Genomic DNA, 19,015 nt, shown 5'->3' on the forward strand with positions numbered 1-19,015 from the left:
TTCGGAGACACGAGGCAGATGACATTCTTGAAGAAGGTGACCAGGCGGGAGCCGAAGGAGATTACAGCGGCGAAAGTCATGGCAGTCGTGGTAGAGTGCGAGTAAACGAGCGTAGGTCGAGCGCGATGTGCGTCGAGTAAAGACTGTGAGGCTCGTGAAGGCTAGAGGTTAACCTGTGAGAGACATAGGTTGGATCGAAACACGCGTTTAAGAGGATTTCCATGGCCCCCTATCCTACATCCGCGCGGAAGGGAGGAAGAGGAAGTAAAGCCGCGAACGATCATGTGACCGCGGAGGGGGCATACGTCTCTCGCTCACCGTGGGGTTGGGCAACGCCTACGAAGTAGGCGTAGCCAATCCCACGGTTACACTGCCACACATCTACTTGATGTGCACGTTGTTGGGTGTCCATCCCCATTCCTCGACCTTTCTCCCAAGTCATAAATTCGGCAAAGCTCTACAAAATAAACAAAATGACATATCTTACTATCTTATCAATTTTGAACTCCATTGGTTCCTGCAAACTACGTGCTCCCTCCTACAGAGCACCGTGATGTGGCTGTGCTGAACTCGCGATGCTCAAACTCCCGCAAAAAGAGTTCTTCTTGCATAAAGTGCTGTACCTTCCACAAAGGTTCTAAAATTGCACAACCCTTCTAGAATATTCTTTGGGATGCCAATAGAGAATATGTTGAGGATAGAATTTTATTTTTGGTCCATTTTGGCCCATTTAATCGGTGCTGATGTTAGTTTATACTCCTCCGAGGACAAAGAAAGAAATTCTATTCTCAACATTCTCTCAAGAATCAAATTTAAGCGGTAGTCTCTCTACCATTCTAGACGTCAGCTGGCATGGTTGACTGCATAACCTGGTCGGACAAGACACTTTGTCCGGTACCCTTCATTGTCATGGCAGTGCTATGCGTGGGAAGTTATGTCGGAGTCGAATTTTTGGCTGGGCGTTGCCCATCCCCACTCACCGCTGTCGCGTCGAGCAAAGGGGGCTGGATTGTGCGAACTTGCTGGATAACATGTGTGCCAGAACAACGGCCAGAAGGAACTGAGCACAAGAGAAGTCATAGGTGAGTCTAGCATTGCCACTCGTCGTTCTGCAAGTACCCAGCATCATCAAGCCTTTCTGAATCGGCCACATGAACTTTAGAGAGAAGACAGAGAGACCGCAGCTTGAAGCAGATAGATCCAGCTGGTCAGCGTATGCTTTTTCCAAGATCCGTGGACCGCAGGCAGCGTAGTATTCCAGTTGCACAACAATCGAATTCGAGGCTAATCATCAGGCTCTTCGATCCGCAATAGCACCTTCTTTCCTTGGCCCTCTTTCATCTTCGCAAAGATTTCGCGCACCTCGTTGCTCAACTGATCGTCCCCGTCGTTCTTCCGCAGGGTGATTATCTCGTGCTCCGGTTCTCGTAACTGAACCACGAATCCATACTTCAGCGCTGCGCATGGTTACTCCTGGTTACATACACACCTTTCCCTGCTCGACCAGTTTGACGATGTCCAATAGCAGCTGCGATTTGTCCTTGCCCTTTTCATTGGCCCAGGTGCTCATCCAGAACCCGTGGCACGTCAACTTGTTGAAGATGAACAAACCCGGAGGGACCGAGAACGGTTGCTTTGCCATAGCGCCGTATGTGACGAGGTGACCGCCCTTATCGAGGAGCCCCGCGAGGCGGCCGAGAGTCGGGTCACAGGTAGCGTTCAGTAGCAGGCGTGGCTTCTGTCAACGATTCGGTGTAAGGCGATGAACGAACGCGGAGAGAGAATAGATGTGAGGACCTTTTCCGCAACGAGCTTCTTGATGGAGGCGAACTGTGTTTTATCCTGGACGTCATCATACGTGAAGACGTGCGTGGCGCCCATTTCCTTGAGCCACTCTTTAGTAGAATCAAGGTCCGATCTATGGAGTGTTATTATTGGCAGTGCAGTAGGACGAAGGGGAAGGCTCGTCCTACCGGGCACGGATAAAGTTCAAGGTATTAATACCCTTGCTTGCAGCGATTTGAATGACGCTTTGCCCGACCTAGAGCTCGTTGCGCTATCAAACGACAGTCGGAGATGGATTGAAGGAAAACATACTGCGCTGTTTGCCGCATTCTGTATCACCCAATCGCCGGGTTGCAAGTCCACGAAATCCGTGAGCATGCACAGGGCCGTAGGCGGGTTGACCTGTCCGGATTCGCAGGGCGTCATGAGTGTGTCGAGCGATCCGCAAGGTGGCAAAAACCAGCGCACCGTCAGCGTAGCCGCGTGCACCTCCGATATCGTCTTCGGAATTTTCAGCACGTCTCCCTCCCTCGCTGTCGCCGAACTCGTCCATGTCCCGCTCTGCGGCTTGTTCATCACGACCCAATCGCCCACACTCAAGCCCGTCACGCCCTGGCCCACGCTGCTCACTTCCGCCAATCCCTCGTTTCCTCCTACGAATACCGGCGAGCCCTCCTTCGAAAGTGCGGAAGGCGCCGGCTTTGCAGGATACTTGCCTTCGACGACGTTCACATCAGCAGGGTTGATGGGAGACAGTCGGAAGCGGACGTTGACCGCGCCGGGCGGAGGCGAAGGCAGGGTTGGGAATGTGGTCGTCCCAAGCACGGAGGACGGCTCGCCGTTCGCAGAGTAGACGATGGCTCTGTTAGCTAGGACGCGACACGATGTTGAGAATGGGCGTGTAATCCCGAGGGTATTCATGGCATGTATTGCAGCCAAAAGCTCCTGGACTTGCGAGGATTGTACTTGCGTTTAGAGGTCCTTGGTGAACTGCATGGAACATAGGTCATCGATGTTGACGTCATCGCATGATACGCGCTCTGCCTGTCACGGTCCCGCGTCGATGTCGCACTTTCACCTCATCGAAATTACAATGCGCGCGGGCGGCATACGCCCCTCATAGCGACCCTGGCGCGTGGAGGCAATGCCCAGATCTCAACACACCATGATCCTACGTTTCCTAACCAATACCGTTCGACCCAGAACGAACATCGGCCGTGACGCATGCCTGCGCAATGTGGAGGCTTAGACGTAGGTACCGCTCCGCTAACTGTATTGGCTCATGAAAGTCAAGGACGAAGACGTTGGCAACAGGATCAATTACATCCTTCGAGAGGTCCTGACGGCCATAGGGTTTCCATACTCGTAACAGCGTTTCCCCGAACGTCTATGGCATTCCAATGACGTACGCGCCTCTCAACGTCTGGTACAAGACGTTGAACTTCATCCATCCTCTCAGTAGCACTTGCCCATCGTCTTTGCACTTACACGGCACGAAACCGCAAGCGCTCTGCATAGAAATTCGGCCATGTCATCCATCCCGACATCCACATCCGTCAGCGAATCCGCTGTGATCTCCGCCCCCCTCTCTGCCGTCTGGCATCTCATCAAACTGCCCTCGTTCCCTGAATTCTGGACTCGGCTCGATAAATCCGACCATGTCAAGGGCACGTCCGAGGAGACGGATATATACCGGTGGACGTTCAAGGACGGAACCGTCCTGGACATCAAGCAAGAGGCTCATTCAGTGAGCTGATCCGCTCCATGTCCATGGCTATTTGCTTTGCTGAACGACTTTCCGCAATCACCAGAGCATCGACCACTACATCACCTACAGCGCCATCGCCGCAAACCCGGCGCTGACGTACTCCTCTGTCGTGTCTACCATCCGGTGCTGGCCTGTGACATCGGGCGCGCACGCGGGCTCGACGTTTGTTCAGTGGACGGCCAACTTCAGCAGCGATGCTGACGCAGGTAATGTGCTATTTTCCCTCTGAAGCAGGCCAAGATGTTCAAGTCTCCCAGGTGTCATCGAGGACGCCAGGTTCAAGCGGCAGGAGGCTCTGGCAGATCTGGCGGCCGCCGCCACGAAGCGCAAGTGAACGAAGCTGTAGCCGATACCGCGCAAAACGTGTACAATATCTCCGGGTACATTTTGTACTTATACCGCGTGTACATCAAGACAATGGAATATATGTTGAAATCCTTATATAGATGGGGGATCATGATGGTCGTATTTCTATTGGTCTCTTCATTTGCGCTTTGCGCCCTTATACCTGAACGACCGAAAGGCCATCCCGTTATCGCCCAGCGGATTCATGTTCTTCATCAGCGTGGACGTGTCCGAATCGTCGTGATGATACTTCTTCTGCCAGCCGTACGACACCTGCCGGAGCGATTTCCAGCTTTCCTCGTCCGCGGGCTCGATCGGGGAGAATACCTTCGCGGACAGACCGGACACCCATATATCGTAGCAGGTGACGCTTCCCTCTTTCTGCGTCTTAACGCACTGGATGGAGTCGACCTTGCTCGCGAACGCGAACACGATGCGGATGATGGGCACCTCGATCTGCTGGTCCTTCTTCATGAAGCCCAGCGCGAAGGGGTCCATAGACTCGAAGATCTCTTCCTGCACCGTGGCGGTATAATGCGTATCGAGCTTGAATTGGAATAGGACGAGCCCCATGTTGGACGGTTTGATCGTCGTGTCCTTAGTGCCCTTCACGGTGACGAGGCCGGCATCTACTCCTGCTTGGCCGGTTGCCCCCATGAACGCGGCGTTCCGCGCAATGAAACACTCGAGCATGTCAGGAGTTAGACGATTCTGCGATTCGCGCTTGATGAAGTGGTTGAAGTGCAGCAGGACGTCCTTGAACGCCTCGCCCAGCGGCCGCTTCTTGTCCTCCTCCACGCGGTACACCGAAGGGAGCGCTTTGAGCAAGTTGTCGAGCCGTTTCTTGCTATTCTCGGGAATCCTGAAGAGCTGCTGAAGAAATGGAACGACGCCGAAGACCGGACGAGGGACCATCTCCGCGTGATCGACGACCGCCTGGTCCCTGGCCAAGATGAGGAGCAGCAGTCCGAGCAGCTCCCCTCGATCGCCTTGATGGACCGAGAAGCCGTGCAAGACGTTTGAAAGCGCTACGTGGGGCTTGAACCCCGTAAACGACATGATCTTCCGCGCACCTTCCGAAAGCACCGGCTCAGACGGGTTGAGAGTGAACATCCGGCGAAAGGTCTCATCGATGGATATACAGACGCGCATGTGGTTCGCCACCTGGTCCATCTCCTGCGCCGTGGGCGTGGATGACATGAACTGGATCGGAACTCTCCAAGCCAAGCACGCGAGTTGCTGCTCCCACCGGATATTATCGATCCGATCGATGTCTGCCCGGAGAATCTTCTCTGCGGCGAACCTGACAAGGTCGTCCTGGATGATCCGGCGCTCGTATTCGGAGACGCCCTTAGCCTGGGCTGCGATATATCTCGCAGCAAACCTGGGGCGTGCAACGGGTTGAACGACTTTCTACTCAACGACTGTCGCGATGGCTCACATTGGTCGGCCCAGCCGAGCTTGATACCCGATGTCCGAGACGGCCGCGAGGGTCAGCGGTTCGGGCCATGGGGATGCCAGTTGATCGAAACCGATCGCACAAAACGGAGGAATGAGCCTTAGACCTCCTTCCATGACCCTCTTGGAGGGATCGGACTCCTTGGGCGAAGTAAACTGGGTGATCTTGCCCGTGGTCGATAGGAACAAGGCAAATATCGGCTGATGTCGAAGAGACCGCAGGACTCTGCGAAGCTGAGAGAATGGGGATACGTTAGTGGCATCGTAGCCGAACGCCTCCGCGTCGCGGCGTAGTTCAGCCTCTTCGTCGCCCGGCTGCATCTGGGAAGGAGCGGGAGGTGCTGCTAATGCCGGGCCCTTGCCCTTGCCCTTTGATATGACGTTGGACTGGAAAGTAGAGGGGGTGGTATTTGGAGCGCGTCCCGTCGAGTTGGAGAGCGACGGACGGGGCACTGCGGCCGACTTGGCATTTTCTGTTAGAGTATGAGCTTCATCGAAGATCAGGATGACCCGGGGTAGTCGTTGCTTCTTTGACGCTCCAGCTTTGCTGCCTGGCTTCGTAACCTTCTGTGGCTTGGTGGGGCTTGTCGGTGGTTCGTCATCATTGGCCAGTTCAGCGCAAAGCTGCTTTGCAGCCTCGATCACAGTGACTGCAGAATGAAGCAAGTGTTAGCTGCCTTGAATGATAAACTCACTCCGATGCTTACCTCCAAACTGTGCAATCGGGGACCGGGCACGATCTTTAGATGCGGATGCCCCGGAAACCATGGCTAGCCTATCGTAATCGCCCACGAGCTACAGGGAGACATTAATGATTGGATATACTGCATGCAAATCACTCTCAGTAACCTTTCTGGCTACCCCAACAACTCTCTCGTAGAAGTTCCTGCGGAAAGCGTTATGGGACGTCATACTTTGTCCTTCCGTCATCTTGTCGTAAAACCAGGAGGCGTGTTCGCCTCTTGGTTCCTCTCGTAACGTCCGGGTGCAGGCCTGAAAGAGTGCAACCAGGAATGCAGAATTGTGGATGAACATTCGATGCGCAGATAGCGGCTTCATGCCCTCGAAGAAGGTATACAGGACGTCATCGGAAGCCGGAAAACCTGCATACACTTAGTTCGACGTTGACATCGGAGAATAAGGACGTACCCGAGGCAGTAGGAATGCGGAGGTTCATGGGGATGCAGAAATGGGTCTTCGCAAATTGATCGGCGCATCTAGACCCGGGAATTGTCAAAACCGACGATCTTGAAGTGACGTATGCGTACCTGCTCTTACCGCAGCCACTGGACTGTACGATAGAACAGTATGGTGCATAGACACCCTCTTTCCCCCAATACTTGGCGATATGTTTACGGAGCGCAATATGCGCATCGCCAACGTAGTCTTCCTTCCATGAGATTTCGGTAACTGAAGAACTCCAATAGTTGCAAATCTATAGCCGCGTTTCCCGCACTTCCACGTACCCTTTATGCTAGCATCACGATATTGACGGAGTTCTGACTTCAGCCCTGGAGTGTTCGCTACGCTCACAACGGGTGGTGCATTAAATCGTATTGCCTCTGTATGGGCAATATGTATGATAAATGTCTAATCGCTCTGGAGAGTCATTTATGGAGTCACCATGTTGACGAACAGCTCTGTATCCCTTGTCCTCCAACCACGACTTTGACAGTAATGCAGCAACATCAGGTCGTTCAGCGAGAAACTTGGATGTCTCCCCATCCGCGAAGTGTCTCGTCCCGCCTGCTTTGACAATGGCTTGAAGGACCATCAGCTGCGAGAGCCCCTCCAGCGGCGTCCCTTTACGCAGCCCAAAGTGGGCGTAGTTCGCCAGCTCTGCGTCCACTTCACGATCCCAAGTCTCGTGCTGCTCATCATTAGCTGGTCCATCTGAGGCTAGCGACTCTACAGAGGACGCTCTAGCATTGGTATCTGGAGCGGTATGGATGTATATCGCGTCGGCGCTTGTACTGGCGCTGCAGCGAGTTGAAGGGCCTGCTTGTGAAGAGAAGACATCGGGCTTGGCAACAGGGGTGGGCGCAGCACGACCAGGACCACCAATATGCTCAAACTTGACTTTTTTGGCTTTCTTCTTGCGGGATGCAGCTGGTGGAGAGTCTCCAGGGGGTCTTTTTGGAGGTCGTAACGACATGAAAGAGCGACGCTAAGATGAAGGCCACTGCAGACTCGAGTCTCCGGGGATGCTGTGTTCACCCACGTGCTTACGCGTTCACGCGTGGTCGCGACGCGAACTCGAAGGTCGCGTCGTTGGACCTTGACTTGACCTGAACTGCTGCTTGACTCCGAGAGCACTCACTGTACATTTCCATGGAGCTACATGCTCTCGTGTTACAATGCATACTTTGGTTTCTTTAACCGGAGAGTACCAACACGGCTTTACGAGCGCGTCGAGCGGAACGGACTGCGACTGAATGACAATAGCTCGGACTTGAAACTCCCGCATCCTCAAGCGAGGAAACATCGATACCTCCATGCCGCTGTGTCATATCAGTTCGTCGGTCTCGCCACACCGGCGAAAGGACAGCATGGCCTATTTGCGAAACCGTACGACGTCTGCGGTCTCACCACGGCTGCGAGAGCCACGGACGCTCGAAGATTCAGGCATTCAGAAAGAGAGGTATAGGCGTTGATTTCTTCACGCAAGATTGAGCAACGGACTGCCCATTCCACACGAGCACGAATGATCTCCAAGATCCCCACTTCCACCACCGCCCGCAATCCGCGATCATCCCTGCGCCTCTCTCCAAGGTCTGGTAACTGCTCGACCTCCGCTGTTTCGCCACGTGGTGGAGCGCACTCGAAAACGCGGAGAGGATCAAGGCCGAGCCGTCCGTGACCAAATGGAAGTTCAAGCTGGGATACACGCTGCAAGTCAAACTCGAGGAACATTCGGTCGAGTACCGTCTCGCGCTCGATCCTCTTCGTTGCTGACATTTGGCGCGTGGTCCACAGAACGTCAACCACTTCGTTACTTGGAGCGTCATCGACGTCAACCCGCCGGTGACGTTCATGGCCGATCTGTAGACCGTCCGTTGCTGGCGCATCTCGTCCGGCGCACCTCGTCCGGCGCACAAGCGGGCTCGACCTTCGTGGAATGGACCGCGCACTTCAGCAACGATGTCACTTCTCGTGAGTCATATGCAAGCGTAACGCCGGGGTTCTGACTTTTGCCAGATTGTGCACAGGCCTGACCGATAATGCCGGGTTAGTTCCCCAGCGCGCCCTGGCAGACCTCGCGAAGTTCGTGAGCCCCGTGCGTGAGCACCGGGGCATCGCGAGACCATCCTCTTCAGGGAGTCTGAGACGCAGTGATTATTGCGGAAGATGCTATCGTAGTACCTATTACATAACAGGACTATCAGTCGCCGGGTCCCGTGCCCGAATACCCCTTCAACGCGCTGCACTCGACGCCGGTGTGCTCCACGAAAGCGTTGTCCATCTGGAGCCCGAACACGTCCGTGAACGTCGTCGCCGTCGGGAAAAACGGCGGGAGGACCGTGAGCGTGCCCTTCACCGGCACCGGCGCGAACGGCGCGGCGGTGACGGAGCTGTTGAACAGCGTGATGAAGTTGTCGCAGGTGGTCGTGCTGACGCTGCCGAAGAGGGGCTGGTTGGTGATGTTTTTGTAGCTGGCCAAAAGGATCGAGGGCTCAGTATTTGGTGTGTGTGTGTCCGAGCGCGTGCGGTTTGGGTTGCTCACAATCCGATGGGATATGGCTGGCTGTCGACACGCGTGAAGTTGCCCGCGAAGCTGGGCTGCTTGCCCAGCAGCTGGTCGACGCCGTTCCACGCCCTAAAGTACGTCTCTCCTGCGGCGGACCCAGCGGCATAGGGATCGCATGAGGGCTCAAAGGAGCCGACGTGGGTCTCGTCGACCGAGATGGAGCCGAGGACCGCGACGAGGTTCACCGAAAGGAGGAGGGGCAGCTCCCAGACGAATGAGCTGGTGCCGTCGTTCAGGCGGTCGACGAAGGGAAAGCGCAGACCGGCTTGCTGTGCGAAGGGAACGATCCGTGAGACAACCCGGGAGACGGGAGAGGCTGAGATGGTACCATACCGTGAAATCCGGAACGAGATTGATACCTAGCTCCCTGATATCATGGTCCAAGATGGAGTGCAGGTACATCTATCGTGAGAGTAAGCGACAGGGATATGCACTGTAATCTGACACGCGTACCGGATACTTATCCTGAGGAAAATCTGGGAGTAGTGACTGGTAGGCTTGGGTCAAGATGGGGTATTGCGAAGGCACTATACTCCGAGCCAGTGCAAGGTCGATAGGTATTATGACCGTGGTGCCATTGTTCGTCCCGGTGGGCGTAGTAAGATATTGCTGGAATATGGGGTTCGGTTGGGACTGAGTAGTGCAGCCGAGGACCGGATTTGAAGCAAGGGAGAGGACGCCGAACAGAAGGCCAGCCGATAGAAACATGGAATAACGCATCGGGACAGAGATGCGTCTATGCGTCCAAAGACGAAGCTGGAGCAGACAGAACGGAAAGAACGAGAGTCCGGTCTCCGTCCCCGACGGGACCCTTATATGTCCGGTCATGAACCCAAGGCATCACTAATGACAGCGATCGGTGCGGAAGGCATCATCGCGTATTAAACACCTGAGAGGCAGGTCGCGATGCACATGAGGGTCTCCTACATTGACCGTGATGGAAAGCTGTTGTGCACAGGTTGAGCATCAAATTGCCGCAGTCAGGGGGAAGAAAACAGTTAGCTCCTCCCCAGGGCACCCGTAAACCCGTCGGAATCAGTCCCGTCCGGTTGGAAGGCCGCGGGCGCTCCCTCACTAGCACTGACAGTCACATGATTTACTGAAATTCAGGGACAGGGGCTTGTTTCGCCAAGTCCCGGGCCCATCTGTCGCCGGCGGCAAACTGTTTCCGACTTCAACTCGGTCCCTGGCATAAATTACTGGAGGGCTCACTCAGCTCGCAAGTACTTGCTCTCGTCGCTCCTCTATTCCCGCTCTACGCACCAGCAGACATGGGCCAGGCGACATCTACCCCGACACCGGCAGCGCAGCAACCCCCGGCAGGTTGCCCCATGCACCAGTCGCAGGCAACGGCTGCACCCGCACCCGCACCCGCTCGGTGCCCGGTCCAGCACGACGCACCAGTAGCGGCGCCCATCGACCGCCCCGCGCGCTGCCCCGTAGAGCACGACAGCACGGCGCTCAATCCCCTCAACCAGATGCCCGAGCTCCCGCAGACGCCGACGTCCTCCGCGCAGGCCGTCGCACTCCCCACCCAGCGCGTCGTGTCCTCCATCCCGCGCCCGGTCGAGAAGGGCCCCGCCGCGCACGGCGAGGGCGACCGATGGGAGTACCCGTCGCCGCAACAGTTCTACAACGCGCTGGTGCGGAAGGGGTGGGAGACGCCGGAGGAGCACGTGGAGACGATGGTCGAGATACACAATTTCTTGAACGAGCAGGCTTGGGAGGAGGTGTTGAAGTGGGAGCGCAGGCGAGCTGACGCCGGGACGAGGTGAGTTTCGTGTTTTTCAGGATGTACTATCGCAGGAACTGACCGAAACGCGCCGCAGCTCGGACGATATCAAGCTTGCGCGGTTCCAGGGCAAGCCCGGTCAGATCTCGCCCAAGGCGCGTTTCTGGCTCTTCGCTGGCTGGTTGTTGCCCTCGCGGTTCAACACCGAGCCGCCTTTTGACCGACACGACTGGATAGTCCGTCGCAAGACCGGCGAAGAAGTGCGCTACGTTATCGATTACTACAGCGCACCTCCCGAACCCGACGGTTCACCTGGTGAGGAGAGATCTTGCGGACTTGTATACCGTCGATGCTCAACATGTCTTGTAGTATTCTCTTTGGACGTGCGACCCGCGTTAGATAGTCTCGACAGCGTGAAGGAGCGCATCTCTGCGGCGACGGAGGACGTTTGGGCAGCGTTCAAGCAAGATTCCGAAACGCGACGGAATACATGACGAGATCACGCTAACGACAACCCGCGACGTAGTATACTCACATCAGGCGCGCCCTTCTATCATACCCCTCCCATAGTGCCTGTAATCATCGTGAATCACATTCGCATCACTGATCTGTGGAATGAATCCAGTCCGCAGCATGAATCGAATTGAGAAGATGCGATGGTACATAATAAACGTAGAAGACGTCGCGTAAGATAGTTCCGAGGATGAGGACGGCCGGAGCGGTGTCGTCGATCAGAGACCTTCCATGCTCGCCACGAGCTCGTCGAGTTCTTGCTTGGATGCGCGGTACTTCTCTTGCATTTCCTGTGCCAAGGCGCGTTAGATAGTGACGTGCATATCGCGTAGCGGTGAAGAAGGGATACGAGGAGCACCCGACAACGTACCTCGTACTTCTTCTCCCACTGATCGCGCTCCTGCTCAGCGCGCTGCACCTGGCGCTCGAAGTGCTCGGCCTTGACGTCGACCTGGCGCAGCCTAGAACACCGATGCAGTCGATCAGCCTCCGCATCGCCGATCGCCCCGAAACCGATAACGCGTCCGCGAGCGCGCAGCACGGCGCACCGACGCCCGCGAAACATGAGGTATACGTGAGTTCGACGTACTTCTCTACGGTCTCCTTGACGTTCTTCTCGGCCGTGTCGAGCTCCTCCTCGAGTAACTGCACCTTCCGCTGCAGGGCGTCGCTCGTCGTCTTGGCCTGCTCGCCCTCGGTCTGCGACGACTTGAGCTCGCTCAGCTTCGCCTCCGACTTCTCGAGGTCGCCCTCGAGGACGCCGAGCCGGTGCGTGAGCGACGAGATCTCCTGCTCCTTGGAGAGCAGCTCCTGCTCGAGCCTCTTGTTCTTGGCCTCGGCCGCCTCCGCGCGCTCGACGGCGGCGTCAGCCTCGGCGCGAAGGGCGTTGAGTTTCTGCAATCAGCGCGACGGCACGGGTTCACTGGCGGTCTCGGATGCGTGTGCGGACGCGCGCACCTCTCTGATCTTGTCCATCGACATGCTGTGGCGGGGAGGGCGGATGGAGAGCGTAGGGTGATGGAACCGTGGGAAGGAGCTGATCGCGCGCTTTGAGGCGCGGTCGACGCAGGGGCCGAGGCCCTTGCCGAGGACAGTCGCATCCCCTTTGCACATCGACCCTGGCTTACAGGCGGCCAATTGTTACTTGGATTCCGCCATGACGGTCCCCATACCGCAGGAAGGTTCGTATTGGCGATTAATGGGCGCCGAAATCGAGCTGACGATCTCGGTAGAGCTGCCCATCCTCGAGGCGCTCACAAAGTGAGTGATCGGGCGGCGTGCCGCGACGGAGGGGTCGCTCATTCACGATGGATACACAGCATACGCAACAGGCTCACGGCCCTGAAGCGCGATCGCGGCGAGTACATCAAGTCCTCGGACGTCAACTCTATCTACCAAGCCGTCGTCAAACAAGGTCTGCCAATGCTTCTCTATTCCTGCGCGCCGTTCGCTGTGGCCGATCGCTCACACTCGACCGCATCGCGATACCAGTCACGAAGCTGAACGACGTCCGCGACGACAACACGGTGTACAACAACCGCGTCGACACCCTGCTCTCCGATGTTTGCAGCCTGCTCTCCCTCTTCTTCCTCACCATCGGGCGGACGAAGGAATGCCCCGCGACCTACTGCCAGATCGCGTCCATGCGCGTGAGTTCTCACCCCCCCTTCCCGCCCCCGCCTCACTCGTTCGAGAGCCCGCGTTGCCGGGCCCGGGTGCGGCATGGTCCGTCTGCGTCTGCGCGGCGCTCAAACGCTCTTCGCTGACAGATCATGCCACTTCCTCCCCCCCCCCAAACCCACTGACCCACCCATCCGTTATCCCGCGATCGCTGCGACCCACTGAACCATGAACGCGAGGAGAGAGCACAAAAAAGCTGACTGATCTGCCATCGCGCTCGTCCGTCTGCGGCGTCGCGTGTTCACACAGCAAATCCTGGACCACATGAACGAGTCCTCCGTCTACAACGAGTCGGACCTCGCGCCCTTCCACCGGCGGCTCTCCGAGCTCCGCTACATCGTGCAGCACGATGCCGAGAGTGGGAAACACCCGCGGGCGATGACGACGCTTTTGGAGCGGCAACTGAACGACTGCGGTACGCGATCAAAGCTTATGTTTATATCCACGGGCACGGTAACGCTAATACCGTACTCTTGGCAGACGCGTTGCTCCGCAGCTTACAAGACTCGCTTGCGGTGTTGGACTCGGAGCTAGTACCGTTACACGAGCGGCTCGTGAACATTAGGCGCAAGCTTGTTGCTCTAGCGGCGAAGGAAGGCCCCCACAAGGCTGAGCTGAAACCTCTTCTGGAAGAATTACGAAAGATAGACTCGTACGTCCTGGTCTGCTCCTCGTTTCTCTTGACCCTCTGACGGTGGAGCGCACAGTAAACGAGTCGACGGGAAATTCCTGGGCCCAGGAGGCTCCATGCCTGCATCCCAGGCAATTTGCAGTTCGCTGCTAGAGGAATGCTTCGACGTTGTTCAGGAGATCCGCGCAACGGAGGAGTCGAAGAACGTCTCGTCCGAACTCAAGCCGATATACGACCGATTGACGCAGATCCGCGCCGAGCTCGAAAGCCTCGCGCTCACGCACCGCTGGAGCCTCCGCGAGACCGACCTATGGAACTACTCGCTGAGTCTGCAGGAGATCGACAAGATGCGGGTCGACGGCGGCTTCGTAGACCAACACGGCAACAAGCCGCAAGGGCAATATGTGGGTGCGATGCCGTGGTTGTCACCGACGCGAGAAGCTGATGAAGTGATTAGGTTTTGCTATACTTGTTGAGGCGATGTTATGGCCTCATCTATCGCTTGCTCTCCTCGAGCGAGCCCGTATCAGAAGAACTCATGCCCATAGTGAGTGTCACTTGAATTGTTTCGTTAACCGGACGCTGAGTATCCCGTAGGCGAATAAATTATCTACAGTCCGAAAATGCCTAAACGAGGTTTTGAAATACGGCGGCCCCTTCAACCCTCGAGATCTCTACCCCGTGAGTTGACGCAGATAATCTCAGGTTTCGGGGCATATCACTAAGCGTGTTTCACTCCACAGTACCAACTGGCGCTGCACCAGATCGACTCGCTTCGGAAAGACGGCAAGTTCATTGGCGTGGATGGTTCGATACCGGAAGGCCAGGCCATTGTAACAGCGCATCTAAACGAATGCCATGAGCTCGTAGAGATGGTGCGCAGCGTCATAGTTCTGGCAGTGACCTCGTTGCTAACGCCCACGCGCCGACAGCTGAAAGAGTCGATGGAAGACAATGAAGATGACGATGAAGAATATTACGACGAGGATGACTACGTCGCTGTGGAAGACGAGGAAGAGGATGAAGAGGAAACACCGTGACGAAATGGCCGGTGTCCCAAGGAGTCCAGGCTCGTGTAGGGATGATATGCCTGGGGTGTGCCTAGTGAGCAGCGAATGCCACGCTGATATTTCGGACATTATGCGCCATAGATTATTGTAAGAATGATTTTCGATAGCTCGGCCTGTCAACATGTAGCAAGCGAGGGGAAGGGGCGGAACCATGTGTCAAATACGAGAAAATCCGAGGCATGAGAAATCGATCGAAAGATGTCTAGGTAGCTTTCTCCTCCAGAACCCTGTCCATCATCTTCAGCACTGCCTTGACCATCTCAGGCACGTCCCCCGGAAATCTCGCGCTGATGTAGTTGTACGCGTCGTCCTCGACGATGTTGGCGCACAGCGGATCGATGCCGCCCTTCCACTGCGTCTTCGGGTCGCGCAGCTTCGCCTTGACAGCTTGCTCCACACTCGGACTCCCCGCGCCGTAGGTCTTGTAGTAATCGCCCAGAACGGGCCGCGTCGCGTGCCAGATCCCTTGCTCGAACGTGTGCGGGAGAGCCGTGGTCGCGAGATCGTATGCGACGCTCTTGCCCGCTTTCTCCGCGTCTGGGTATTCCGCGGGGTACGACGATTCGGAGAGCACCATAACGCCATGGCAGACCGCCGCTATGGCTTTGGCGTTGGCTGCGGACTTCAGACAATGGGGGAAGTAAGAAACGATGTGCTTGTGTACGACCTCCGAGTCGATCACTTGGCGAACGCCGGAATCATGCCCGCCAGGCAGAAAGACGAGGTTATACGGCTCGAGGGAGAATGACGGTTCGGTCCAACCGAGTGGCTGGAGAAGAGAGGGATGGGTGAGCATGGCGTTATAGGCGGCGATTGTCGAGGCTTTAGCTCCGAGGAGTTTCTGCGTCCATCCTTCGAGCATGCGTTGGTCGCAGCGGGGAGAGGTCCCCGTCTCCGTTGCAAAGGTTATGTCGTATCCCGCATCGAGGAAGGTTTCGAACGGCACCGCGGTTTCCGTGGGGTCATGCCCGTAGTCAGCCATGAGGAAGATGACTGAGGCTTTCTTGTGAGGCATGCTGGGACACTGGTCCGTCCGTCCAGGGAGTGTTCAGAGCGAGCTCGCCCAGAGACCTCGAGAAGAAAGAGGCAGCCGCAGTTGATTTCGGTGACCATCATGCATCATGATCGACTCCAGAGCAACCGGAGACAATGATGCTAGTTGCAGGGCTCGGCATCCTTAGAGAAACTGGAAGGTCGTCCGAAATTTGAGCGGAGTAATACGAGCTGCACATACGCGTAATGCTCGCAAAGGACTCAGGAGACAACGCAGAGCAGCTAGAGCTTGACTGCGTTCTCGGGCTTCCGGCGCACGCCGGTCCGGGAGGTGCTCGTGCACGTGCACCGTGCGAGAATGCGACGCGTCGCCCTCGAGGCGCTCACCACAGTCCCGCCATTGTAGCTTTGAAACTCCATTTTCCTCGTTTGGATATACCGAGCTTGACTCTAGCACGTAAAGCAGTGTTTCACGCCTTACGATCACTCCCCTTCTCGTCTGAGAGACCTAATCTGGGGGATGCACCAGGCTTGGCGACATACTACGAAGGCTGATCCGGAATTGCAGCACCCATCTACACGCGTTGAAGGGGCTACAATGGCCTCCCTTCGGCACCACTCGCTATTGGTGCCAACTGGCCTCCAGCGGTCCGAATGGCCAAGGCAGAAAAGTCGGCTTGGTCGACATCGACGTTGATGTAAACGACACGAATCGCCACACTCGGCTCATTTTATGGAATCGCCGCATCACGATGTAGCGTAACACAGACAATTGCGTCCAGCGCCCTTACAAACCGAACGTGCGTATGTGACAGCTTTGACGATCGCGTTCTGCGAATGTTTGAACCACCCGCTTGCAAACGATTACTAAAAGTGGCACTCACGGTCATCACGTCCGGCGTATTATAATGAATCGCCTTCACGGCCGTTGAAACACACAGCACGCAGACGTCCGTTTAGCGTGCTGATAAAACGGCCTTTACTGCTAATGAACGAATACATTGACACTGCGTCCGGTATGCAGAACTACCCGCTGGCGGTAGACCGAAAACGGCTCGTACAAAGCAATGGCATTGGAAGGAGCAGAGCGACTGCTCCTTCTCCCTTGTGGACACTCTCGGGTAAGGAAGGCGGACGGGCAGCGTGGACCAAGATCGGAGAACGACCCGTGTTCGTTCAGGGGGAGGAGATCTGGTGCAACAGACGCAGCTTCCCCGACATGAGCGATGATGAGGACTGCGTCGAGAACAGCAGCAATGAAACTTCGACCTCCGAGTGGGTATTTATTTGTGCTCGTCTCGCCCCATCTCACTTTCCTTCAGGTCTCCCTCGATGGCTGCGCCTCTCCCAGCCGGATTGGAGCGCTCCATCTGCATTCTGTACTACGATCTCTCGTGCACAAAGGCCTTCGCTGCCGCCCCGCATAACAACTACCTCGGCATAGACTCAGGCGATAAAGAATCGCACCGGCACCAGAATTTTATCCAGGTTACAAGCCAGCCCATGCCCGTGCCGGCGGTGAGCTCTGACCCGTGCGGCAATGGACTTGCAAAAGTAGAGTGAGCATCTCCTTATATCTCTGTTTACCTCAGGCTTATCTGACGCGCTTTCCGGCCAGCTCGCACATTGAGCTTCCACGCTCGCCTTTCGGGGACAACCCCATTTCGCTGGATCGCAGCCCCGCCCCGCGCTTATCGCGGACCAGGAGAACGAAAGCTACCACTCGCCATCCTCCCAGCATACTTCACACCTCTTGCAAGGCCGTAGATAGCACCGCAGGCACCGCTTGACGGTGTCCGCATACACGCAACTTTAGTCGCGCTGCCACGCGCCTCCCTCGCCACGATCGTCGCTTCACCTGCAAGGCCGCAAATTCCACCGCAGGCACCAGTTGACGGTGTCCCCCTCTACGCGATTGCAGACGCACTACAGCGCTCAAGATAGAGCGACATCGCCCGAGAAATTTGAAGGATCATATACTGAATTGGATTGAGCTGGATTTCGGATTGGGATAGGATTGTGTTAGATATTGAATATAGACCGTCCGGCGCCCCCCACTCCATCATGATCATCGAGTTTCCAGTCTCTGAACATCATCACGCTTCATAAGTCACTATACCCCGGCATAGTATACCCTCATACAAAACCAACGTAAAAACCAGTGTTGGACGGAATGCAAGCATCGTATAACGTTCTCGGATAAAGACGTGGCAAAAATTCGTGAGTGCGACGTGGTGGAAAGATTACCTCCTGGGACGTTTGGAGCCGAATTCAGGATATTATATTGAATTTAAGTCGCAAGATCGGCATACACGGCATGCATCGGTACAGCTCGTTCCTCCGTCGTGTATTGGATCACATCGCAGCTGTTGCGTTCGTGGTAACGTCAGGATGCGTTGGCCAGGGGCTGGAGACGCCAGTAAAGACAGATCAGAACAGTCGCAAAAAATGATCGACGAGAAAACTTGCCTTAGCAGCAAGTCAAGCCGATCTGACCCTCATGTCCGTTCACGTTCGCGAGGCAAACGGGGTCCGTGCAGTCGCAGCAGAGGGGAATGGAGGGTGTGGCTGCAACCAAGCTAGCCAGGGCGAAGAGGGTGGCGAGGGCGAAGGTGGCTTTGGTGAATTGCATTTTTGGGGGTTCGGTTTGTGATGTCGATGGGACGATAACTATGACCTGGTGTGCGCTTGAGGCTTTATACGCCTCGACGATTGTTCCTGAGAGGACACAGAGCCCGGTGTCCGCGAGCATTTTCCGCTCGGCATATGCACACTGAAATTGTCGCCGGTACGCGACTGGCAGTCTAACTTTGATGGAGGCACAGCTGTTGGGTAACGGTCACCGAGAAATGCGGAGGATGCGGTGTGCGGCGCAGTTAAAACCGCCCAAATCATGTCAGAAAAGCCTTTGTTTGTATGGTTTCGTGCAGGAAAGAGGCGTTTATTGGGTGCTTAAGAGTGCCTGGCCGCAGGGACTTTCGAAGCAGATACATAACATTGCTTCAGAGTCCGATTGAATATAATGCATGGGCGCCCAGACTTTGAACTGCCGGATCGCCGAGTCATGAGGACAGCATGATCGCAGTGCCCCAGTGGAGTCCGGTAACATCGGGGTTGATCCAATGCAATATCTTCAGCGCGGAATCGATACGAGGAGCGCAAACATGCAGCAGGAGCGAGTATAGGCTGCGTCAGGGCTTCTGAGACCTCAGAGCGCGGGTAGTGTCCGCACGGGGAGCAACCGCGTAAGGGCTAGTTGCTCAGACCTGGGCAAACAGTTTACTACGATGGC

The 19,015-nt window shown here is 56.1% G+C and overlaps 8 protein-coding genes across 8 annotated transcripts; 3 read left to right on the top strand and 5 right to left on the bottom strand.

Annotated features, from left to right (window-relative positions):
* Positions 1-1,087: 1,087 nt before the first annotated feature.
* On the bottom strand, positions 1,088-2,728 carry PUNSTDRAFT_106208 (NAD(P)-binding protein). The gene is made up of 6 exons (XM_007386453.1): positions 2,254-2,728; positions 2,098-2,187; positions 1,974-2,041; positions 1,798-1,918; positions 1,490-1,738; positions 1,088-1,431 (listed from the first exon to the last, which is right to left on the bottom strand). Exons 1-6 carry the CDS (start codon positions 2,704-2,706, stop codon positions 1,285-1,287), a joined length of 1,128 nt encoding a protein of 375 aa, XP_007386515.1. The 5' UTR covers positions 2,707-2,728; the 3' UTR covers positions 1,088-1,284.
* Positions 2,729-3,313: 585 nt separating this feature from the next.
* Positions 3,314-3,887, top strand: PUNSTDRAFT_46321 (Bet v1-like protein; the record flags this gene model as incomplete). Its single annotated transcript, XM_007386454.1, has 3 exons — positions 3,314-3,532; positions 3,597-3,759; positions 3,811-3,887. The coding sequence occupies 3 exons, from the start codon at positions 3,314-3,316 to the stop codon at positions 3,885-3,887; spliced, it is 459 nt and encodes a 152-aa protein (XP_007386516.1).
* A 149-nt stretch (positions 3,888-4,036) lies between these two features.
* On the bottom strand, positions 4,037-7,511 carry PUNSTDRAFT_127507 (uncharacterized protein; the record flags this gene model as incomplete). Its single annotated transcript, XM_007386455.1, has 8 exons — positions 4,037-5,282; positions 5,340-6,006; positions 6,064-6,151; positions 6,206-6,459; positions 6,506-6,573; positions 6,625-6,766; positions 6,823-6,918; positions 6,980-7,511. 8 exons carry the CDS (start codon positions 7,509-7,511, stop codon positions 4,037-4,039), a joined length of 3,093 nt encoding a protein of 1,030 aa, XP_007386517.1.
* A 1,162-nt stretch (positions 7,512-8,673) lies between these two features.
* Positions 8,674-10,075, bottom strand: PUNSTDRAFT_54339 (uncharacterized protein). The gene is made up of 4 exons (XM_007386456.1): positions 9,558-10,075; positions 9,438-9,506; positions 9,081-9,373; positions 8,674-9,009 (listed from the first exon to the last, which is right to left on the bottom strand). Exons 1-4 carry the CDS (start codon positions 9,810-9,812, stop codon positions 8,739-8,741), a joined length of 888 nt encoding a protein of 295 aa, XP_007386518.1. The 5' UTR covers positions 9,813-10,075; the 3' UTR covers positions 8,674-8,738.
* A 300-nt stretch (positions 10,076-10,375) lies between these two features.
* Positions 10,376-11,330, top strand: PUNSTDRAFT_115422 (cytochrome c heme lyase; the record flags this gene model as incomplete). Its single annotated transcript, XM_007386457.1, has 3 exons — positions 10,376-10,875; positions 10,934-11,151; positions 11,206-11,330. The coding sequence occupies 3 exons, from the start codon at positions 10,376-10,378 to the stop codon at positions 11,328-11,330; spliced, it is 843 nt and encodes a 280-aa protein (XP_007386519.1).
* Positions 11,331-11,567: 237 nt separating this feature from the next.
* Positions 11,568-12,216, bottom strand: PUNSTDRAFT_73506 (uncharacterized protein; the record flags this gene model as incomplete). Its single annotated transcript, XM_007386458.1, has 3 exons — positions 11,568-11,639; positions 11,720-11,810; positions 11,939-12,216. Coding segments are annotated over 3 exons (441 nt in total), but the record flags the coding sequence as incomplete, so codon positions are not given.
* A 289-nt stretch (positions 12,217-12,505) lies between these two features.
* On the top strand, positions 12,506-14,700 carry PUNSTDRAFT_115424 (uncharacterized protein; the record flags this gene model as incomplete). Its single annotated transcript, XM_007386459.1, has 11 exons — positions 12,506-12,530; positions 12,582-12,609; positions 12,669-12,763; positions 12,841-12,998; positions 13,279-13,444; positions 13,510-13,681; positions 13,737-14,064; positions 14,118-14,207; positions 14,258-14,341; positions 14,404-14,535; positions 14,593-14,700. 11 exons carry the CDS (start codon positions 12,506-12,508, stop codon positions 14,698-14,700), a joined length of 1,386 nt encoding a protein of 461 aa, XP_007386521.1.
* Positions 14,701-14,932: 232 nt separating this feature from the next.
* Positions 14,933-15,712, bottom strand: PUNSTDRAFT_73446 (class I glutamine amidotransferase-like protein; the record flags this gene model as incomplete). Its single annotated transcript, XM_007386460.1, has 1 exon — positions 14,933-15,712. The coding sequence occupies one exon, from the start codon at positions 15,710-15,712 to the stop codon at positions 14,933-14,935; it is 780 nt and encodes a 259-aa protein (XP_007386522.1).
* Positions 15,713-19,015: the final 3,303 nt, after the last annotated feature.

The sequence above is a fragment of the Punctularia strigosozonata genome (genome assembly GCF_000264995.1).
Source record: "Punctularia strigosozonata HHB-11173 SS5 unplaced genomic scaffold PUNSTscaffold_11, whole genome shotgun sequence".
Taxonomy (NCBI): Eukaryota; Fungi; Basidiomycota; class Agaricomycetes; order Corticiales; family Punctulariaceae; genus Punctularia; species Punctularia strigosozonata.